General features: G+C 37.6%; 1 protein-coding gene across 1 annotated transcript; it reads left to right on the plus strand.

The window, feature by feature from the left end:
* The first annotated feature begins 14,298 nt into the window (after positions 1–14,298).
* On the plus strand, positions 14,299–23,313 carry LOC104117642 (uncharacterized). The gene is made up of 4 exons (XM_070186120.1): positions 14,299–14,514; positions 14,759–14,877; positions 15,402–15,556; positions 23,065–23,313. The coding sequence occupies exons 2-3, from the start codon at positions 14,787–14,789 to the stop codon at positions 15,524–15,526; spliced, it is 216 nt and encodes a 71-aa protein (XP_070042221.1). The 5' UTR covers positions 14,299–14,514; positions 14,759–14,786; the 3' UTR covers positions 15,527–15,556; positions 23,065–23,313.
* The last annotated feature ends 1,482 nt before the right edge of the window (positions 23,314–24,795 follow it).

The following is a 24,795-nucleotide window of genomic DNA, read 5'->3' on the forward strand; positions in this document are numbered from 1 at the left end:
TTTGGCGCCTAATAGTGAAGGTTGGTTCTTTGAAGGTTTTAAAAGTTCTTTAAATTTGGTCTGGAGCGGGTTTTGGTGATATCGAGGTCCAAATAGAATTTCGAGATTGGGAATAGTTCCGTAATGTCATTTAAGACTTGCACACAAATTTTGGTGTCAATACGGGTAGTTTAAGTACGTTTCGGCGCATTTGGAGTAAATTGAAGAACTTAAAGTTTATAAGTTTGATTCAATGAGTTTTGGGGTGCGATTCTTAGTTTTAATGTTGTTTCAGGCATTCCGAGAGTTCGAGAAAGTCCGTTTTATGATTTCAAAATTGATGGTATGTTCGGGCGGGGCCCCGGGGGCCCCGAGTGCCGATCGGACGAGGCTCGGGCCAAGTTGGGAGCTTAGAGCATCAACTAAAGCTCCCAGATCTATCATAATCACATTTGCGCTTGTCCAGCCACAGGTTCGGGCTTGCAGATGCGATCTACGAGCCACAGAAGTGAAATATCGAGGGAAACCCCGGAACCGTAGATGCGGAAGATTGGGCGCACCTGCGTGACCGCAGGTGCGAGAGTTGTGGTCGCAGGTGCGGCTAGGCTCGCAGAAGCGGGCCCTTATGTCCGCAGATGCGGAGTAAGGTCAGGTGAGGGAAAAACGCACCTGCAAGGCAATTATCACAGGTGCGAGACCGCAGATGCGGCCAAGGCACCGCAGGTGCGAAAATCACTGGGCAGTGAGGGTTCATTTAATACGGGACTTAGGCCATTTTTATCACATTTTCCTTTCACTCTTTGGCGATTTGAGAGCTTTTAAGGAGGGAATTTCACCTAGCACTTGGAGGTAAGTGAGTTCTACCAATCTTGAGTTAAATACATAGATTCAGGGTAGCTAATAACATGTAAATTAGTGAAAAACAATTATGGGTTTAAGTGAAAACCTAGGTTTTTGATAAAATGAGATTTAACCACGAAATTTGCTATGGAATTTAGTAAAAATTATATATTTGAGTTCATAAGGTTATGGGTAACAACTTTCTTCAAACATTTTCGGAATTCAGGCATGTGGTAGGATTTTTGCAAATAGGCTTGGGAAATTATTTTGATAGTTAGGGTATGAACTTTTAAGCATGTATTAATTATTTCATATAACATTTGACTAGTTTCGAGTCGTTTGGTGCCAAATTGAGGGTGGGGCACAAATCTTGGACCGAAAAGTAGGCCTTGAGATGAGGTAAGTCTCTTTTCTAACCTTATAAGAGGGAATTAACCCCATAGGTAAATTATAACTAATATGTGCTCCTACGTATGGGGGCTACGTACGTACGAGGTGACAAGAGTCCGTACATAGCTACTAATTATGCTATTGTACGTGTAGTCTAGGACCCATACCATGCTATACTTGAAATGTTTGCACTTCTACTTGTTGAGTTAATTGCTTAAGTCATATTGGAAGTTGATAAAAGAATTGTAAAAGGTTAAATTCATTTACTTAAAGTTGCGAATGGAACACTTGATTATAAATGAGAATTTGTGTGTTATTTGAAATGTTTTCTATTTGTGGAGTGGGCCGAACACCTCGATAGTAGATAGATGTATCTATGGTTAGTGCCGTTCGACCCTCAGCAGTGCACAGTTTAAATATTAAGTTGGATTTGGCCATACAACCTCGGTATAATATGCGCATGAAAATCTTTGGAACTATTCATGATTTATATTTCTTAAAATTCCTTGAAATAGGACCTCTTAAATAATGAAACTAAACTTGGGATTTAATATTTGCGGATATTTAAGCTTTCAGTATTGTTCATGAAATCCATGCTTAGTATAAAATTTGATATATCATTGTTGGCCCATAGTAAGTATCAAAGTCGGCCCCTCGTCACTACTTATCCGAGGTTAGACTGGATACTTACTAGGTATATGTTGTTTATGTACTCACGCTACACTTATGCACTTGACTGTGCAGGATCTGAGGCAGGTACATCTGGTTACCAGTTCGGTGCGCATATTTGATCCCCGCTACGAGACTATACGGTGAGTTGCGCTTCCGAGCCGTTTTGCAGCAGTCGGGGTCTTTATTTTGTTTATTTGTTCTGTCTATTCCATTTCAGGCAGTAGATTAGAGTTATTTTGTATATTCTACTACTATCCCATATACTTGTGACATCGGGTCTTGGAACACACTAGTAGACTTATGATTTTTGGGTTGTATTTATACGGTTATGATTTCATTTAGTTGCTTTCGTTTTGCTCACTTTAAATTCCGTTATTTGTTAATTTTTTTAAAAATTTAAGGAAAGTTAGATGTGTGAAAAACTTATTAAAAATGGAAATCACTAGATTGTCCATTGTTGGCTTGCCTAGCAACGGTGTTGGGCGCCATCACGGCCTAAACCAGAATTGGGTCGGGACAGAATGTATAAGTCTGAAGTTTAGAAAAATAACTCATTATAAAACTACAGACTGTAGGACAAAACTTAAACATGTTTAGTATTAAGTATTAGGGAATGAAATAAAAAACTTCAGCATGCATAAGTATGAAGTTTAGAAAAAAAATCATTACAAAACTACAGGCTACAAAATAAAAACTTAAGCATGTTTAGTATGAAGTGTAAGGAAATGAACTAAAAAACTTCAGCATGCATAAGTATAAAGCTTAGAAGAAACTCATTACAAAACTACAAATTCCATGACAAAAACTTAAGCATGTTCAGTACGAAGTGTTAGGAAATAAACTAAAAAACTTCAGCATGTTTAATTTAAAGTTTAGAAAAAACTCATTACAAAACTAGAGACTGAAGGACAAACACTTTAGCATGTTTAGTATGAAGTGTTAGGGAATGAACTAAAAAACTTCAGCATGTATAAGTCTGAAGTTTAGAAAAAACTTATAAAAAAACTAGAGACTGCAGGACAAAAGTATCTTTTAGTATGAAGTTTTAGCAAATGAACTAAAAAACTTAAGCATGCATAAGTCTGAAGTTTACCAAATTACAGTACAAAAACAATAAAACAAACATAAGCTTGAAGTTTTAGAAACTACAGTTCAAAAGCAATTCAAAAACAAACTTAATAACTTACACCATCCACAAGATCAGAGTAAGGGACCACAAGCTCGGTAAAGAATGACTTTGGAATATCAATTTCAGCTAATCTGAATGACATGGAATCATATTCCCCGGCATCCGTCTTCAACCAGTCTGTAAATCGCTGCATCAATCCGATGTCTTAATTGACATAATGGAAGGGACATCTTCGTGTAGTCTTTCCTGCTTTCCAATATTGCCCCCTTGCCTTTTGTTTAGGAATGACGTTAGAAGATTTCAACCAAATAATCTCCATGCGAATATTTTTCCCTACTTTAGTTGGTTTTCTTTTTTGCTTGTTGCTCCTGCTGCTCAGTCGCAACTAACTGTTGCGGTTCAGCAGCAGGAGCAAAATCCACAGCCATAGGGACAGATACTTCTCCAACTCCCTATTGTTCATGATCTTCTTATCTCTCTTCACCAACAACAACAGTAGCAGAATTACCTTATGAACCAGTCTTTTGTGTACTACCCAGTGAAAATGAACATAAATTGAAGTTGGGGATATCACTGGTGTCACGCAAAATGTTAGGAGAACTGGACAGCTTCCTTCTCTTAGGATTTGGAAGAAGTTGTGATGCATCAAATGAGATCTGCAAAAATAAGGAAAATATATACATAAATGTAACTGATACAAACACACATTAGTCAAAAAAAAGCCTTGTAATTGAATTGCAACAGATAACTACCTGGTCTAAGTGTTGCGACACAGATGGTGTTTGCATACCAATGGATCCGCTTGCATTACCCTCATATATGCCTATATCTTCATGCAAAAAAAAGGCAAAAATATTAAATAATACTAACTAAATTTTGAAAATACTACAAAGACACTTCACACATGTCTGTGAGCCAACATGTGTGAAGAGATGTATTACTCCTTTTTCATATAGCCGAATGAGCTCACAATTTTTTTTTTCCGGCTGCATCGAGTCTTTCTGAATAATCATCAAAAATCACAAAAAAGAAAAGAAAGTATGTAATTTCAAACTGAAAATAAAAACTTGGATCAAATGTAATAAGTTCGTGATGTATAGAATACCTTGACGTTTACTGTCACGACCCAAAATCCACTAGTGGTCGTGATGGCACCTAACACCGTCGTCAAGCAAGCCAACAATGATTAGTCAATTTAATTACTCTTTCTAGTACCTTAAAATCATATTTTTTATTAATGAGATGGTGTGAAATAGAATCTACACGAACTACGATAGTGAACAACCCATAGAAACCCCCAAAACCCGGTGTCACAAGTGCATAAGTATCAACTAGGAAATATAATAAAATACAACATCTATCTAGAATACAAGTTAGAGAGGAAAATATAAATAACTCTGATGGATACGCTGCAGGCTGCGGATCGTAACATGAAATGCAGCTCACGGTAAAGTCCCTGAAATGGTCGCGCCTTTGCGCCCAAAGACCACCGGACATATGTGTACCTGCACAAAAAAGTGCAGCAAGTGTAGTATGAGTACGTAAATCAACACGTACACAGTAAGTATCTAGCCTAACCCCAAAGAAGTAGAGATGAGGAGTCGACATCGACACTTACTAGTGGTCCAATAAGACAGATACAATAGAAGTAAACATGTGTGAGACAGAGTAAATAAGTGAAATAACAAGTATAATATGTGGTACGATTCTCCTCTCAGCAATAACTCAAACTCTCAGCTAGTGTCTACCTCCTCAATCTGAGTATGTATATAATGGACCTTACCAGATAGGTCATCACAGTTCAATCGGGAAACGCTCAAAGATATGTTGGCTTCTTGCCAATTATTACGCACGATTTCATAAGAATATTTTATAGAAATACCGAAGCATCTCCAACTGGTACACCCATTTTGCAAAACCTTCCGCGAATCCGAAGCTATTTCTTCCTTTATTCCAATACAGCACCGCATACCCGCTGATAACATAGAAAAATCCAAGACTCGTTCATAATACACTGCAAAAACTCGATCCTTAACCACATAATAGACCTGAAATCCTTAGGCACTGCACCTTAATTCTTGAACCCACTAGGACCGTTGTTGAGAGTCACCCACTCTAACCTGATCCCGAATCTAACCAACTCCAACGCTCTTCGAGCACATGAACACCCTCTCAAAGAAGCAACCGGCTGAATTCTTTTCCTTGTACATCACATCCACAAAGCATACTCTCTGAGTCTTCCCAAAAGTTGCACATGAATCGATAAGGCAAAATATAGCACACATTTATCAATTTCTCTGCTCGAATTACTCTTGATATTTCCCTTTCTTAGTCACAAATTATCCACCAATGCATTGATAACCAGAAAATGCACAAGCAGATAACCACGCGATACAATCGTAGACGGTGGGGATTCCCCACTTAGCTTTAAGCTACCATTACATAAACCCGGAACCCGCGAGGATTCTTCCTTCTCATTTACTATGATCCCGTACCGTTAACCCGCCAAATTCCTCGAAGTCTTTTGCTAAGCTTTTCATGAACATTCTGAATTACCAGTCACAATCACATATTCGACCTCTTACCGGGTGGCAAGTAGTATTTTTCGCAGAAGCTTCATCGACATCACGCAATCGCTAACCTACTCACAGGAGATAACCCACCTGTGGAATTCCTTACCGACGTCATCCAACGACGCTGCACTGGGTACAACTGCCATGTAATCAGTAAATCCTCCTGAGCTCATGCTCGCCTACAAGTTGTATAAGTCCGATCCTTCCCTATTGGCATCAACTGAAAGTTCAACAATACCTTCCGAAACGATAATCAAATCTTCAAACCCCTCTTCATTTCAAGCAAACACTTTTCTGCCATATACAATCTTTCTCGTATAGTGACCTCCATTCCAAATAAAACCTGTAGGCCAAATCACCTTCCATCACGATTCCCAAACCGTTCTACACTTTCTCAAGGCACGCAACTATCCTACCACAAAATTCATATGTTAATCTGCCACTCTTACTTTGGTTAAACCATCTCCTTTGAGCAACTTCTCAATCTCTGCTTTTCATATTTAACCTGCTAGTACTTCAGCCACCGCGAAACACCTCCCGCCATGTCCTTCCTCATACTTCGCTGCCCAACTGTTGCCTCAAATCAAATCCATACATGTACACCCCAACTAATAGATTGTTACCAACTCTAAGCCTCCTAGAAGATCATCTTTCTCGAGCCATCGACATTAGAAACACTCATTCGGTTCTGAAACCGCTACACCCCGCTATCTCTGACAACCGCTTCCTAGGTACCATTTCACAACACCCTTCCCTGAAAGAAAAATCAAAGGAGACCATAACACCGGCGAATCGAAATGCGTTCAAACAAGGACGATGACACCGCATCACAATGAAATCACTTTTCTGTGGTTGTGATGGCACGACCCAAAATCCACCAGTGGTCGTGATGGCACCTAACACCGCCGTCAGGAAAGCCAACAGTGATTAGTCAATTTAATTATTCTTTCTAGTACCTTAAAATCATAATTTTTATTAATGAGATGGTGTGAAACAGAATCTACACAAACTACGATAGTGAACAACCCGTAGGAACTCCCAAAACCCGGTGTCACACGTGCATGATCATCAACTAGAAAATATAATAAAATACAACATATGTTTGGAATACAAGTTAGACAGGAAAATATGAATAACTATGATGGAGACTCTGCAGGATGTGGATCGTAACATGAAATATAGCTCACGGTAAAGTCCCCGAAATGGCCGCGCCTTTGTGCCCAAAGACCACCGGACATATGTGTACCTACACAAAAAGTGCAGCAAGTGTAGTATGAGTACGTAAATCAACGTGTACCCAGTAAGTATCTAGCCTAACTCCAGAGAAGTAGTGACGATGGGTCGACATCCACTTACTAGTGGTCCAATAAGACAGATACAGTAAAAGTAAACAGGTGTGAGACAGAGTAAATAAGTGAAATAACAAGTATAATATGTGGTACGATTCTCCTCTCAGCAATAACTCAAACTCTCAGCTAGTGGCTACCTCCTCAATCAGAGTATGTATATAATGGACCTTACCAGATAGGTCATCACAGTTCAATCGGGAAAGGCTCAAAGATATGTTGGCTTCTTGCCAATTATTACGCACGATTTCATAAGAATATTTTATAGAAATTCCGAGGCACCATAGATACATATATTTTATTATCGAGGCGAACTACCCGCTCCCATGAGAGTGTGGTACATAATCCTGCCGAGGCGTACGACCCGATCCCATTATAGTGTGCGCACTGCCGAGGGTCGAACGACACGAACCATAGAAGTATCTATCCTGTCGAGGCGAACGTCCCAATCCCATTAGAATAAGAAACTTTGATGGGTCCTCGACCCCACTCACGAATAGTCATGTGAGTTATAGATTTTTAAGGGAACTTGTCGATGAGAACGCATAACGCGGGAGAATTTCGTAATGAGAGTACAAGTAATCTGCATCTTATCATGAAGCCCGTCAAATCTCTACAACAGCAAGTCTATCACTCTACGTAAGTCTAGTCTCAAGTTGTAATGTAAAATAAAGGAATTTAATAGGCACGAGACAACTCAAGTAGTACAACTATAGCATGGTGGAGACCTAAGTCTACCCGGACATAACATGAATCTAGCTACGCACGGACTCTCTTTACCTGGTACGTACGTATCCCCCACAACAAGTAACACATAACAAAGCCCGTCGATCCAAAACTATCCAAACAATGTGTAAACCAATAAAAAGATACTCTAATACCCATAATTAACCAATTTAAACAAATTCTCAACTCCGCTCGAAAAGTCTATAAAATCCACCTTCGGGCCCACGTGCCCTGATTCCGAAATTTAATGACGATAAATCTTGACCGTAACATTACGAACTCAAATATATAATTTATTCTCAATTCCACATCCAATTTCGTGGTCAAAATCTAAAAATACCAAATTCTTAAGCTTTCTACCAAAACCCCCACAATTTATACTAATTTCCATGTTTAAATCCTTATACAAATCATGTATTTAACTTGTAATAGGTGGGAATCACTTACCTTGTATTGCTTGATGAAAATCTCCCCTTGAAGCTCTCCAAAATCGCCCCAACCAAGTGAAATATGGAAGAAAAGGGACCAAACCCCATTTTTATTAAAACAAAATTTCATAGCCCAGCAACCTCTCGCATCTGCGGTCCATTAGCCGCTTCTGCGGCTCCGCAGATCCTCTTTTGCGGACTCGCTTCTGCGGCAACCTTGTCGCTTCTGCGAAATAGCCCTCTCACACTTCCCGCTTCTGCGATTGATCCGCCGCAGGTGCGTCTCCACTTCTGTGGTCCACCTGCTCGCTTCTGCAATCCCAGCCCCAGGCCACTTCCGCTTCTGCGCCCCCTCTCCCGCATCTGCTAGACCGGCAAACTCCTCGCACCTGCGAATCCCCTCCAGCTCACTCCCTACCACTTCTGTGGTGCCGCATCTATGGCCAAAACCTCGTAGGTGCGGTTACACCAGATGTGTTGCCACCAGCAATTTCTTAAGGCCAAATTCAATCATTTAATCCTCCGGAATCCACCCGAGGCCCTTAAGACCTTAACCAAATATACCAACACATCCCAAAATACAATACGAACTTAGTCGAGCCTTCGAATCACATCAAACAATGCTAAAATCCTGCATCGCACCCCAATTCAAGCTTAATGAACTTTAGAACTTCAAACTTCTACATTCGACGCCGAAACCCATCGAATCAAGTCTGATTGACCCCAAATTTGCACATAAGTCATAAATAACATAACAAAGTTATTTGGCTCGGAATCCCAAACGGACATCGATACATCAAAATCCCACTTCAAACAAAATTTAGGTATTTCTTAATCTTTTAAAATATCAACCTTTCATAATGAGCGCCGAAACGCTCCCGGGTGATCTGATACTCAACCCGAATATACACCCAAGTCCGAAATCATCATACGATCCTATTGGAACCTTCAAATTATGATTATGAGGTCGTTTACTCAAAAGTCAAACCTTAGTCAATTCTTCTAACTTAAAGCTTCAGAAATTAGAATTTTCTTTCCAAATAAACTCTTAACTCCCCGAAATTCAATTCCGACCACACGTACAAGTCATAATACCTGAAGTGAAGCTACTCAAGGACTCAAACCGTCAAACGACATGCTAGATCTCAAAATGACCGATCGTATCGTTACATTTACCTTTCACTGCACTATCGCCAGACTGCATACCTTTGTCGATCTCAGCAGCTCCAGCTTCATTCAATGCTCCAGCTTCCGCAAATGCATTGCCTTTTCCAATGGGAGTACCCACATCACTCGGTGCGTGTTCTTTAGTACCAACAGGTTCATCATCTGCACCCGCAAACGCATTGCCTTTTGAAATAGGAGTATCCATATCACAACTTGGTACATGTTCTTCAGTACCTATAACTTCATTATCTGCACATTTCTTGCTTCATACATTCTCGGTTGATAAATGTTCATCATATCCAACAACTTTGCTCAGTCTATCAATACTAAAACCATCTGCTTCAACTTGCCGTCCAACACATTGAACTTGCTCGAATACTTGAATTTGGCCTTCAACAGCTACTTGCTCACCTCTTATATTTTCAGCTGCGACTTTATGCAGTCCATCATGAGCAGTATTAATATCAGATTGAGGTTCGAAGGAGTCGTTCATCCTATCATATTGTCGATAGTTCATGAATTCAAAATCTGCATTGCCGTCATCTCTTCTTTTTGACTTGTCGACAATCTCAAACAACTTTTCAAACCTCTTATCAAAATATTCCTATAAAAAAGTATTAACAATGATTATTCTAAATAAAAGAATAACAATAGCAGGAAAAAAGACTTCTATATAAATAAGTCCACCTTGACTTTTTTCACAACCTCGTCCACAATAACAGATCGCTCGTCCCATCAAAACTCTTGAACAACTTCTTTCGCGATCATGCGCCTTTCTTCTGTTGCATAGTTTTTAACCTCCCTCGTTACCCTCTAGTATAGAAATAGAAACAGCACAACAATTTCAGAAATAGAAACACTAAACAAAACTTAAGCTCTAAGAATGCTGAAGTTCATCAAATACAGAACAAATATTTCAGACGAAACATGTTGTAGTTTTACAAATATAGAAAAAACTTTAGCTCTAAGAATGCTGAAGTTCAGCAAATACAGAAAAAAAACTTCAGACAAAAAATGTTATAGTTTGACAAACACAGAACCGAATTTTAGCTCCAAGAATGCCGGAGTTCATAAAAAACAAAACAAAAACTGCAGAAAAAATATGCTTTACTTTTACAAAACACAAAATAAAACTTCAATTCCTAGAATGCTGAAGTTCATCACAAATAGAACAAAAACTGCAGACAAAATATATTGTAGTTTTACAAACATAGAACAAAAACTTCAGCTCAAAAACAATGTTGAAGTTCAGCAAAATACAGAACAAAAACATCACATAGAACATGCTATAATTAAAAAAAATAGTATGAAAAACTTCAGACTAAACACAAAAAAAAAAAAAAAACTTACACAACATATTGTGTTAACTAATTCATCATCAAACGCCATTATAAAACGTTTAGAATGACTCTGGGTACGAGATGATTCTCTAATTATAGGAGTTCGATTGGTTTCTTTTGCTCGACTACGACTACGTGGTGATTCATCAGTTGAAGGAACTGGATTCAATACCTTCGAACTACTGCGGCTGCATGGTAATTGTCCAATTAAAGGCATTGAATTCAATTCCTTTTCGGTAGGAATTATCTCCAATACCTTATGATGGCAGGCTATAATTACATATTTTAGTCAATTATTGACCTCTAATTCACTGCACTTTACTTGTTTTGAGCTTTAATTGGTAGTGTTTTGCACTTACTGGGTGTTTTATGCCTTGTAGGAGTGATGTAGATGTTGTGGAGCTGATTCGAGTGGTTTGGAGCTTTGAAGTCTGAGTAAAAGCCCAAGGGATTAAGTCGGGATCGTGTTCGAGGGTCGAGGACCAAGTCTGGACGTCAAAAATCAAGCAAAAAGTTGTACTATAAGAATTTCCCACTGTTGCGGCGCGTGGGGGGGCCGCGGGTGTGCAATTTCCTATTGTCTGTCAGAACTTAGCTCTCTGGATTTCCCCACTAATGCCCCATATGGCGCGTCGCCCCATGCGGTGCGCCTGTGTATTTTTACAGAATAAATATCCTATTTCGGCTAGGAAAATGTGATTTCGTTTGAGCCCGACCCTACTTGGTATAAATGCATGGAAAATATTATTTTATGAACTTTTGACACATATTCAACCTAAGGAGGCTAAGGAGGAGTTGGAAGAACACGAGCACAAGGATTTCATCATTCCTTCCTCGCTCAAAACCCCGAGTTTGGGTTGAATTTATGTTAAACTTTATTTGTGATGAATTGCTCCATATCTATGGAGTAGTTCTCTTTAGGGTTTGATGGATTTGGTGTATTGATAATTGTTTGTGGATTATAACTCTAGTTTTATGTATTGAAGTATTTTTGGATGATTTAATTGTTGCATCTATACTCACTAGTTCATGTAATCGAGAGAAGCATAATTTGTGATATCTTTGCATTATATTGTTGGTTGAGTTCATTAATTCTTCTTGGTAATCGAAAGAGGCTAGTTGAATCATTGATTAAACCTAGTTAGGAGAATAATCGAAAGAGGTTTTCCTAAAGACCAATCCATTACGCATTCTTGCATATCTTCACATGCTTAAATCGGTTCATCTCGTGAGGTTAAGACTTAATCGAGAGAGAATTTTTTCTTGAACGCTTGAACTAATAATTGAATGAATTCGATAGACTCGCTTGAACATTAGAAGTGAATTATCTAGAGTTAGATCCCAAATAATTATTTTGTGCCTATCCTATCAACCCCTATTTCCTCCCACTGATAACTTCCTTGCTTATCTTTGTTCGATTGTCATTAGCAATAGCTTTAGATTTTTAGTTAATTTTATTTAGAAATCATATAAATCTCAATTGTTGATCATCTTGAATATCAATCAAGGTAGAAACTACAAGAATATTGTTTAAATCCAATCCATGTGGATACGATATTATATTATACTATATTTGACTAGAATACTATATTTGACTAGCGAGCAGAATTTAAGTGTGTGTTTTGCGCTCGTCACCCTAAATGTCTGATATTTATGTTTAATAGAAAAAAGTATATTAGGAAAAATAAAATAAAACTGATACGTCAACATATTAAAAAAAATTATAGAAAAAAGAAAAAATAAAGAACATTAACTTACACCATGATTATTGAAGTAATCCGCATAAAGTTCCTTAAATTTATGCTCTCCCAAACATGGATAATGTAACATCCTGGAAACCTGAGGGGCATCAAGGTAGTTGTCATCTTTTAAATACTTGTCCCGAATATCTGAGAAGCGCTCATTGAACCAAACACATAATGGATATGGAAATCCACCTACAACATACTCAGTTGCATAGGTTTTGTCCTTATTGTCCAAAGCATGTTTCATTGAGGTAATAAGCTTCTCATAAGACGCATTACCTCAAGGATAATTAATACAAGCCTCATCATCTTCAACAATAGCTGCATACTCCTCCAACACAGTTGACTCATATTTTCTTCCGAACAAAATAGACTCCACAATAAGATTTCTATAAGCTTCACAACATCTTCATCACTCTCGCATACGTGTTTGAAATTCATATCATCCTTTTTAATTTCATTCCATATCATATACTCTCGAATGTACTTCAAGGTCACACCCTTAAACTTCCCAAAATAGCATTTCAGAATCTTACTCTCTCGTTTAATTGGTTTTTCAGCATTATGTGTCGTGAACCTCAAACCGCTCATAATGTGAAACTCTTCAAGGCTGAACAACACATCACGGCCAAAAATTTTGAAACTAATGGAATCTCGATCATTAGTGAATACGCGAGAAAGAATCAAACAATGAACCAATTTCATGTTGTAATGGAAATTCTTCATAGCCATGATATACTGAAATGTATCATTATTCAGCTTCTCCTGTTGTGCGGGAGTCAAGAAAGATGCAATTAAACCTTTCAAATCGTGGTTCCCCTTCCAGTAAGCAGGACAATTAAACCAATCTCGAAACTCATAATATTTGTCCCCTGATTTTGTAGGTAGAGCAACATGGACTGAAGAAGCTTTACGTATTCTAGGTGCTTTAGGTGCTTTGGTGCTTTGGATTTCTTAGATGCCATATGTTGAAAAATATTACATGTGGGAAAAATAACTTCAGAACATTATGGCATAATTTATGTTTTACAGCTTTTATAACTTCATACCAGATCAAAAGAATCATTAAAAACTTCAGAACAATTTGGCTTAAGTTATATTTTAAATCCTTCTAACTTCAGACTTTACAGACTTAAATTATCCTTGAAGTATTATAAATTTCAGACTTTAATAGCACCATCTATTTGAGTCTCAAAATTTTTAAAAATCGTCTCCAACAATCACTGAAGAATATATAGAATTCTCATCAAAAACACAAACACAATTTCAAAAAATGTAAAAACACTAATCGTAAAAGTAAAACCTACAAAACTAATGCACTGATCAAAGTAAAACCTAGGAAACTATTTTAGCACAAATAAAACGGAAAATGATTCAACTAAGATTACTATCAACCAAAAAAAACTCAAAAATTAAATCATAAAACTAATTCTAAATTAAAACCCCATACACAGTTAATGCAATGTACAAAAGCAACCATTAAAATTATATATGTGATTATACTTAATTTAGTTGGAGAAGAAACAGTTGCAAAATCATGCAGAATGCAATGGCGAAAACCGTTTGATTTAAGAGAATAATAAAAAATCGCGAAGAAGGAGAGAGATAGAAACAAGAGACAATATGCCGTATACTTGGAGAGAAAGTAGTCTTTTATTAAAGAAGGAAAAAATTGTCTTTTTAAAATATTTTTAACAAAAAATCGGATATGAATATAAATAGAAAAATAAAATGGGTGCAAGTTAAAAAGGGGCAACCAGTGCAATTTTTACTCAAATATGAGGTATGGAATTTGACTTTGGCAGCTCTCAACTTATGACTCGTGATTTACAACTTCACGCATGCATGTCAGAAGTTGACTATACGGCGGTTAAACTTTAAAATTTTTGTGAAGTTTGGCTATTTTCTTTAAAGGGCCCTTCTTTAAATGGGGGTCCTAAAACTGGCTATTTGTGCACTCCCCCCCGATCACCATTGATATTGGGCTGGAATCGGTCACGACCCGCCCCATTGTTGTGAACTGCAATTAATTGAACTGGAGAAATCAAGAAAAACGGAGAAAGCCAGAAGCAGAGTTGTTGCATCGCTTGTTATTAGAGGAGTAGTAGAAGATTCAGTATCCTCAATAGCATCTACTGTCTCAAGTTCGTAAAGGAAGAGGATTGCTTTGGCCACTTAGGTAAAAATAGTCTTTAACTTGACGAATCAGTTAAATTACGAACGAGCAGAATGAATTATAAGGAACTAATTTGATACTATTAAGATTAGCTGATTGATTTATTGGCAGAGTTAATCGGGCGTTTATCAACCAGTTTTGTTTAATTTCTATTGCTTGTTATTTTCGAATTTATTTACATATGGTACATTTAAGTCCACTATTAACTTCCCCTAATTGGGTTCTTCAAATTCTCTTTGCTTTGTAGGAACTGAAGCAGTTTTAGAAGGTTTGAAATGAAATTCTGGGATTGGTATCTGAAAATTGCTGTTGTTTCCGCCATGATTGGAGGTTCCATGGAGTTTTTCATGATCAAAACTGGCTTTTGTATGTCATTCTTCCTTTTTCTACTTCTTTGTGTTATAATTTATGCATTAACCGTTCTTCATTTCTCAAATATAAAGAAATATTTGAGCTTTATTTCACTAGAGAAAAGAAAGAAGAGATAAAGAAAGATTTATAAGCTTGTGAATTTTGCAGTGATAGTCATTTCTGGAAATATTTAGATTATTCATCCTGATGTATTTATTCTAGAGATTTAGGATTATAAAATGGACATAAATTGAATTGAACAAATGAAGATGATTCATATAGCCTACCTAACTCATTTTGGATTGAAGTAGTTATTGATTGATATCATAATTTGTACTAGAGATTTGTAGGGATCACTGTCACTGACACTAGAAACCTAATTTGCTCATACTTTCTCCTATTCTTTGAATCCTTGCCAATGATTGCGGTTTAATCTTACTACAGTATATCAGTATTTTACAAGTTTGCTCAAGTGTCACCGCTCCTTTTAATGTGAAGAAAAAAGTGTGCTGCTTATCTTGATAACAATTTTGTATCAGATGATAAGGTGACTGTTCTAGAGGCAGAAAAGAGAGCCTGGGAAAATTCTCCTGAAGCCAAGGCTGTCAGAGATGCTCTCAATCCATGGAGACATCAGGACGCAGAAGCAACAAAAGATTCTTAGCTCTGTCGCTTCTGTTTAGAGAATTATAAGGTAATTGCTACTTGCGAAATGTTGGTGTGAATTTCAAAAGGAAAGGAAGTCCTTTCTATTAGTGAATTGTAAAACAATTCCTGAAAATAATGAGATCCATCATAGAAGACAGGGAAATTGCCTGCTAAATATGTATTAAGTCTGTAAACCTTTTTCAAACAAGAACACATTGCAACAATCTAGTCAATGAAACTCGGTCTCTCACCACCACTTTTGAGGGGTTTCACCACCAAAATAACAGGATATTTGAATGTGTATGTCTTTAATTGGTTTTTGGCTCGCTTCATAAATGTTGACAGTTCCGTAAAACAGTAACCATACATGTTGTTGTTGAGGTTTTATTTTTTAAGATGTAATATTCTTAAAATGAGGGTGAATGGGAAATGGAGGGAAAATGAAATTTTGAGTAAAATTTTAAGTTTCCCCCTCTTAACAATGAGACATTGTCCCATATTGGAAGTGGAAGACATTTTTGGTGGGTATATATATAATTGCTCTTCTTGTAGCTCTTAAAGAGTTAAGAAGAAAGCAAGCCTCGCGCCGTCTTCGGATTCGGATTCGGATTTGGATTTGGATTTGGTCAAATGATCGATTGATTGATTAATTTTTTGGACCAAATTTATTTGTTAATAGTAAATATTAACGTAAGATTATCCGTATTTGTAAACGGATATTTTCCAATCCGTGTATTGATAATTTGGCAGCCGGATAATGGTCTTCCCACCATGAAGTGCTTGCTCCACAAACATGAAGTGCTTGCTCCACCTTGGCTGCTATATATATATATATGAGCAACAAATGTTGAAGAAATACTCAACTCAACATACAATTCGCTCAACAAATTGGCTATACATTGCACTCCTTCCTCTCAGAACTTCCATACGTTTTTCTGAGTATATACTCCTTCGTTCTGCATTGTTTTTTTAACTTCAAACAAAGCAACTGTAAGTGTGATTTGCTACCGAACTTTGTGTTCGCCGAAACACTGGGATTTGAAGTACCGCTACACCAGTGTGTTATTCGTTCTATCCTGGGAGGAAATAATCCATTACCTTGGGTACTAGGAGGGGATTAAATTCCTTAAGGAAACACTGTGAATTCAGTGGGCTCGAATTTATTATTATTGTTTCATTACGTTAACTTATATTTTGCAGAATTAATATTTACAAATACAGCAATATTGACCGGGAATAACAATCTTAAGGAATTTAATATTTATTTCTGTACTTGTGTTATTCTTATTATTCTGCAAACTAAAACCTTTGTGGTTTGTGTACTCCCGTTTTGGAGAGTTAAGCCTTCGTGGCGTTTTGTTGGATATTAAAATCTACGTGATTTTTACTCCAGTTTGAAAACGTGTATTAAACGTTTGTTTGTGTCATTCTTTTCTGAAAAAGATGATGACTGAAAACGAAAACCAAGCTGTTCCGATGGCGACTGCCAACGCAACGACAAGCCGAACACCGGCGTTGGCACCGGCAGAAAAACCCGGAAAATTTTCCGGGATTGATTTCAAACGCTGGCAGCAGAAGATGTTCTTCTACTTAACTACGTTATGTCTACAGAAGTTCATCAAGGAAGATGTTCCTGATCTGCCGGATAAAACTCCAGATAATGAACGCTTTCTCGTGATTGAAGCGTGGAAGCATTCTGATTTTTTATGCAAGAATTATATTCTTAGCGGACTGGATGATAATCTGTATAATGTATACAGTAGCATGGAGACATCCAAAGAATTGTGGAATGCGCTTGAAAAGAAATATAAGACTGAAGATGCCGGGATGAAGAAATTCGTTGCCGCAAAATTTCTGGACTACAAAATGATAGATAGCAAGTCTGTTATTACTCAAGTCCAGGAATTGCAAGTGATTATTCATGATCTACTTGCTGAAGGTCTTGTAATCAACGAAGCATTCCAAGTAGCAGCAATGATTGAGAAGTTGCCTCCGTTGTGGAAGGACTTCAAAAATTATTTGAAACACAAACGAAAGGAAATGTCCCTTGAAGATCTCATTGTTCGGTTGAGAATCGAAGAGGACAATAAAGCTGCTGAAAGGAGAGGCCGTGGAAATTCAACAATAATGGGAGCAAATATTGTTGAAGCTAACAAAAAGAGGAAGAAGGCTTCTGGTCCGAAATACAACCCAAGCAAGAAGCGGTTCAGTGGAAACTGCTACAACTGTGGGAAAACCGGACACAAATCTACGGAGTGTCGTGCTCCGAAGAAAGACAAGAAAAGGGGTCAAGCAAACATGGTAGTAAACCATGATGATGTTGATAACTTGTGTGCCATGCTCTCTGAATGTAACTTGGTGGGAAATCCTAAACTGTGGTGGTTTGATTCAGGAGCCACTCGCCATGTTTGTGCAGTTAGAGAGGCTTTTGCTACCTATGCTCTTGCTGAACCCGGAGAGACAGTTTATATGGGAAATGCTTCAACAGCAAAAGTTGAAGGATATGGGAAGGTATTTCTAAAAATGACTTCTGGCAAGGTCATGACTTTGAACAATGTCCTTCATGTTCCCGAAATGAGAAAGAATTTAGTCTCTACTGGACTTCTTGTTAAGCACGGTTTTAAGTGCGTTTTTGTATCCAACAAGGTTGTAATTAGTAAGAATGAAATATTTGTGGGAAAAGGTTACCTCACCGAGGGCCTTTTCAACCTAAATGTAATGGTTGTTGAAAATAATAATAATATTTCAGCTTCTTCTTACTTACTTGAGTCAAATGATTTATGGCATGTACGTTTGGGTCATGTCAATTATAAAACCTTGCGGAAAATGATTAACTTGGAAGTACTGCCCAAGTTTGAATGCGAAAAATCAAAATGTCAAACATGTGTGGAATCTAAGTATGTTAAACATCCTTATAAGTCAGTTGAAAGGAATTCAAATCCTTTAGACTTAATTCACGCAGATATTTGTGACATGAAGTCAATACCATCTCGCGGTGGAAAGAAGTATTTCATAACTTTTATTGACGATGGTACTCGATATTGCTATGTTTACTTACTGAATAGTAAAGATGAAGCAATAGACGCATTCAGGCAATACAAAAATGAAGTTGAAACGCAACTTAACAAGAAAGTAAAAATGATAAGAAGTGATAGGGGTGGTGAATATGAATCTCCTTTTGAAGAAATATGTTTAGAATATGGAATTATTCATCAAACAACAGCCCTTTACACGCCCCAATCTAATGGGATTGCGGAAAGAAAGAATCGCACATTAAAGGAGATGATGAATGCGTTGTTGATAAGTTCTGGTTTGCCACAGAACTTGTGGGGGGAAGCCATTCTTACGGCTAATCGAATATTAAATCGAGTGCCCCATAGCAAAACACAATCCATTCCTTATGAACAATGGAAAGGAAGGAAGCCCAACTTGAATTATTTTAAAGTGTGGGGGTGTTTGGCAAAAGTGCAAGTTCCTAAACCCAAAAGGGTAAAGATAGGACCGAAAACCGTTGATTGTGTTTTCATAGGATATGCGACAAATAGTAAAGCATATCGATTTCTGGTTCATAAATCAGAAAATCCCGACATTCATAATAATACGGTTATAGAATCAGATAATGCTGAGTTTTTTGAAAATATATATCCGTATAAAAAGGAATGTGAGTCGTTTGGTGAAGGATCTAAACGACCTCGGGAAGAAACAAAAGAAAGTACATGTAATCAGGAGAATCCAAGACGTAGTAAACGTCAAAGAACGTCTACTTCATTTGGACCAGATTTTGTGACTTTCTTATTGGAGAATGAGCCTCAAACATTTAAAGAAGCTATGACTTCTTCGGAATCATTGTTTTGGAAAGAGGCAGTCAATAGTGAAATAGAATCCATATTGAACAACCATACATGGGAATTGGTTGATCTTCCTCCTGGAAATAAACCTTTGGGTTCTAAATGGATTTTTAAGAGAAAAATCAAAGATGATGGCACTATTGATAAATTCAAGGCAAGGCTCGTAGTCAAAGGGTATAGACAACGAGAAGGTCTAGACTACTTTGATACATACTCTCCAGTTACAAGAATTACGTCCATACGGATGTTAGTAGCATTAGCTGCAGTGTATGGTCTTGAAATTCATCAAATGGATGTTAAGACGGCCTTCTTAAATGGAGAGTTGGAGGAAGAAATTTACATGGAACAACCTGAAGGGTTTGTGGTTCCAGGTAAAGAAAAGAAGGTATGTAGACTTGTTAAGTCTCTTTACGGACTAAAACAAGCACCCAAACAATGGCATGCGAAATTTGACCAAACAATGTTGTCAAATGGTTTTAAGATAAATGAATGTGATAAATGCGTGTACATTAAAAATGTTCCAAATCACATAGTCATTGTTTGCCTATATGTGGATGATATGTTGATAATGAGTAATGACATTGCCAACATAAATGCTACTAAGCGTATGCTCAATAGCAAGTTTGATATGAAAGACTTGGGAGTTGCTGATTTAATTCTGGGAATTAAGATCAATAAGACTCCTCAAGGTCTGGCATTGTCACAATCTTATTATATTAAGACAGTACTTGAAAAATTCAAGCACTTGGGCTTTAAAGTTGCAAAGACTCCAATTGACGTGAATCTTGCATTAGCAAAGAACAAAGGCCAAAGCATATCACAATTGGATTATGCTCGTGTATTGGGATGCTTAATGTATATCATGAATTGTACACGACCAGACATAGCTTGTGCTATAAGTAAACTGAGTCGATATACGAGCAATCCAGGCCAATCTCATTGGATGGCAATGAAACGAGTTTTGGGATATTTAGAACATACCCAGAACTTTGAATTGCACTACAGTAATTTCCCTGCGGTGATTGAGGGATACTGTGATGCAAATTGGATCACCGGTTCAACTGATTCTAAGTCCACGAGTGGATATGTATTCACTATTGGTGGAGGAGCGGTATCTTGGAAGTCGTCCAAACAAACATGTATTGCCCGCTCTACAATGGAGGCTGAATTCATAGCCTTAGATAAAGCCGGTGAAGAAGCTGAATGGCTCCGGAATTTCTTGGAAGACATTCCATTTTGGCCCAAACCGTTGGCACCAATATGCATACATTGTGATAGTCAAGCGGCAATTGGAAGGGCTGGGAGCGTCATGTATAACGGTAAATCTCGTCATATACGACGAAGACATAAAACCGTTAGGCAATTACTCTCTAGAGGAATTATCACAATTGACTATGTAAAGTCAAGTGATAATGTGTCGGATCCACTTACAAAAGGCCTAACTAGAGAGGTAGTTGAGAAATCATCAAGGGGAATGGGGCTATGGCCGAGAACAAGTCATTGTGGCGGTAACTCTACCTAGAAGACTGGAGATCCCAAGATCTAGGTTCAAAGAGATCAAACAAAGTCATTAATGACGGTTCAACATTGTCAAATAAAATTTTAGTCCATTCTCGTGATGAGACAATGTTCAGTACCAAGGATAAAGCATTAAGGCTTTTTAATGATTTCTAAATTTGATACGGGGTATATCAAATAGTGTATCTACAGGATGACACGTTTAGGAATCACCTATTTAAGTGTGAAGTGTGAGCCGCTTCAAGGAGAACTTTGTAAGGCCAGTTCTCTACGCACTTATGAAACCAGGCGGTGTTCATGGCTGAAACGAACACAACAATGAGAACCAAAGACGGTTAAGGGTTGATTGTGTGACTTATGGTTGTCTAGGTATACACCAAAGATCGACGGTTCAAAGATATCAAATCTACCGATTGACCGAGTATATCCGACATAAGTTTACTACGGAAAGTTCAAAGGGAAACCTACTTATCCAGATGCAATTAATCCTTGCTTGTAAATCACACAGTTTTTTCATGCATACTTCCGTGATATAGCCATTCCCCATTCATGTGGGGGATTGTTGAGGTTTTATTTTTTAAGATGTAATATTCTTAAAATGAGGGTGAATGGGAAATGGAGGGAAAATGAAATTTTGAGTAAAATTTTAAGTTTCCCCCTCTTAACAATGAGACATTGTCCCATATTGGAAGTGGAAGACATTTTTGGTGGGTATATATATAATTGCTCTTCTTGTAGCTCTTAAAGAGTTAAGAAGAAAGCAAGCCTCGCGCCGTCGTCGTCGCTCGCTCGGCTCGGCTTCGGCTTCGGCTTCGGCTTCGGATTCGGATTCGGATTTGGATTTGGATTTGGTCAAATGATCGATTGATTGATTAATTTTTTGGACCAAATTTATTTGTTAATAGTAAATATTAACGTAAGATTATCCGTATTTGTAAACGGATATTTTCCAATCCGTGTATTGATAATTTGGCAGCCGGATAATGGTCTTCCCACCATGAAGTGCTTGCTCCACAAATATGAAGTGCTTGCTCCACAAATATGTAATGCTTGATCCACCATGAAGGGTGGACGTTTGGTCTTGCACTCCTTCTTGGCTGCTATATATATATGAGCAGCAAATGTTGAAGAAATACTCAACTCAACATACAATTCGCTCAACAAATTGGCTATACATTGCACTCCTTCCTCTCAGAACTTCCATACGTTTTTCTGAGTATATACTCCTTCGTTCTGCATTGTTTTTTTTAACTTCAAACAAAGCAACTGTAAGTGTGATTTGCTACCGAACTTTGTGTTCGCCGAAACACTGGGGTTTGAAGTACCGCTACACCAGTGTGTTATTCGTTCTATCCTGGGAGGAAATAATCCATTACCTTGGGTACTAGGAGGGGATTAAATTCCTTAAGGAAACACTGTGAATTCAGTGGGCTCGAATTTATTATTATTGTTTCATTACGTTAACTTATATTTTGCAGAATTAATATTTACAAATACAGCAATATTGACCGGGAATAACAGTTGTGTTCGAGCTGCTGTAATTAAAAAGTCAAGCAACCGTTTAGTAGTGCCGACCCAAGGATAAGGCTGCTAAAGCAGCTGCTTTAGGCCTCATAATTTTTGGGGCCCCAAAATTTTTTAATAGGTTATATATTAATTTATTTTTAGAAGAATATTTAGTGTTTTAAATGAGAAAGTACAAATTTTCATGGTAAAAAAGTAGGATTAAATTGTTGATCATAAATTGAGAAAAAATGTCTTTTTGGGAATCACTCTCTACACCATAAATTGAGAAAGGATTCGATTATTAATTCATAACTCAAAAAAGGTTAAAACTTTAATACAGTCCCACAACGTGTATATCTCAAGAGAAATTAAATGGATTAGATAAAATTATTAATAACTTTGCATATGAAAAACTAGAAATACAGAATTTAAATGAAATTATATATGAATTTTTTCTTTTATATAAAAAAAGGACCTCATTGAATTTTTGCTTTAGGTCTCCATATTTATTGAGCCGCCCCTGCCGTTTAGCAGTCCCTGATGAAACTTACTCATAGATAATGATGAAAGGAAGAGATGTTTTATAGATTGTTTAGCACACATTTGACATGTTGTAAAAGATTATCTCACGCTTTGGGATCATTCTCATTGTTATATTCATGAATTGCTCGTCTCTTTACAGCAACTGAGGAATTGGCTTTGAAGGAACATGGCCTGCTTTTTCGAGCTTGCTCCTATTCATATCTCTTATGGAATGGTTGAAGAGTGTGTCATAACTGATTGTTTCACCAGCTTGTTTGTTACTTCACTTGGCATGTGATGAAAAAATTCTATGAAGTGAATTTGGGCATATATCAAAATGTAATACTTGGGGAACCCTACTTCTTGTTTTTCTTCTCTCTATAGACATTTAATACTTTGGTTTCTTGGATCTGTATGTGTAAATGAAGCAATCAGTTGCACCTCTGGGAAAAGTAGACTAGATACCCATTTGACAATACACATTTATTCCACAAATGGTTTTTTGTTTCCCTTTTGTGTGTGGAAGTCTGAGGATGGGTGGAAGTGGAGTGGAGTGGAGGGTTATTTTACACCTTTGGTCCTCTCGTGTTATAACCTTAATGACATTAGAGTTGGTAAACTTAATCCTCCTTCTGAATTCTTTGCTTAATTGAATAACGCACCTTTGTTGCTCTGAATTTTTATGAACATAGCGAAAAAATCATCCTTTTTTGCTTGGCTGTCGTCTAGTCTTGGCATAGCGCTCCTTGCGGTAATACTTGATCCACTCAGGTCTCCGCTGCATACCATCAGTGGAGCCTAAGATTGACCTCTTTTCTAAATAAACCGAACCTCGATACCACATTCATCAAAAAGATATGGCCATCTCTCTAGGTTGCACAACCCCTTTAGATCTCTCTATTCGTGAATGAAAAACGACCACATCGCTCCTTTTAATGGACATTCTTAGCTGTCCTCCGAGGGTTAACACCCCATAAATCAGATCGTGAACTCTTTCAGACCCTTATTTGTGACCTGCTGACATCCCGGCGAAGAGAGTCATTATTTGTGTTACATCTTCGAATTCGAGAGAAGGCTTTCCTCTTATCTTTCAAATTATAGGCATTGAAGCGATTGAGAGAAAGTAAGAAAACTATTGTACACGCCCCCCATTCGCCCTTTACTAATATAATAGAAGGTAAGGCAAAAGCAAGAGTGAAACTACGAGCTAAAAGCAGGCGTGCCTCTCTTATAAGAGAATATGATACCATCCCCACTTTTGGCGCACTTGTTTGATGAGCTAAGCCTAAGCACCATATAAGTCAAAAGCTAGCCTGAGACCTAAAAAAGTAAGGACGAAATCCATCCCTCCTTTTCCTGTATTTGACTAGTAGGGCTAATGAACGATCCTTTGATCTAACTATTGAATTTACGTTGGGTCCTTGATTTTACGTTGGGTCCTTGATTTTGCCTTGCAATGGTTGAGGTAGTTCTATGAGGTTTCCTCAAGATATTTCGCAATAAGCAAGTAGACACTTCAACTTGACACCAATATGTGTTAGGCACAGCCTCGTCTGGCAGGCTTATATACAATGGTTTAATCGTTAGACAATACGGGCATACGCGAGTCACTTTACTAACAACATGGATCCATTTGACCCCTATTATTAATGTAGTAACGTTAAATCATTTAGTTCGATTTCTGATTTCACTCCCGGTTCTTTTCAATGTATCCTCTCCTCTTATTGACCAGGTAAACATCACACGAAAAGCTTTTGAGAGCTCTTGATAATGTGTTGAGCGGGGTTCTTGAATAGGTTCAAGAGCAAAGTTCAACATTTGCCCTATAATTAGTAATAGTAAAACTTTACTGGTCTGGAGAGACATAGTTAGAGAGAGAAGAGAAACATAT

This window comes from Nicotiana tomentosiformis, chromosome 9, assembly GCF_000390325.3.
Source record: "Nicotiana tomentosiformis chromosome 9, ASM39032v3, whole genome shotgun sequence".
NCBI lineage: Eukaryota > Viridiplantae > Streptophyta > Magnoliopsida > Solanales > Solanaceae > Nicotiana > Nicotiana tomentosiformis.

What these genes read in the sequence shown, in the direction of transcription:
- LOC104117642 (XM_070186120.1), top strand. Translation starts at nt 14,787, where the DNA reads ATGAAATTCTGGGATTGGTATCTGAAAATTGCTGTTGTTTCCGCCATG. An exon ending in CATGATCAAAACTGGCTTTT is followed by an intron (nt 14,878 to 15,401) that starts GTATGTCATTCT and finishes ATTTTGTATCAG; the next exon opens with ATGATAAGGTGACTGTTCTA.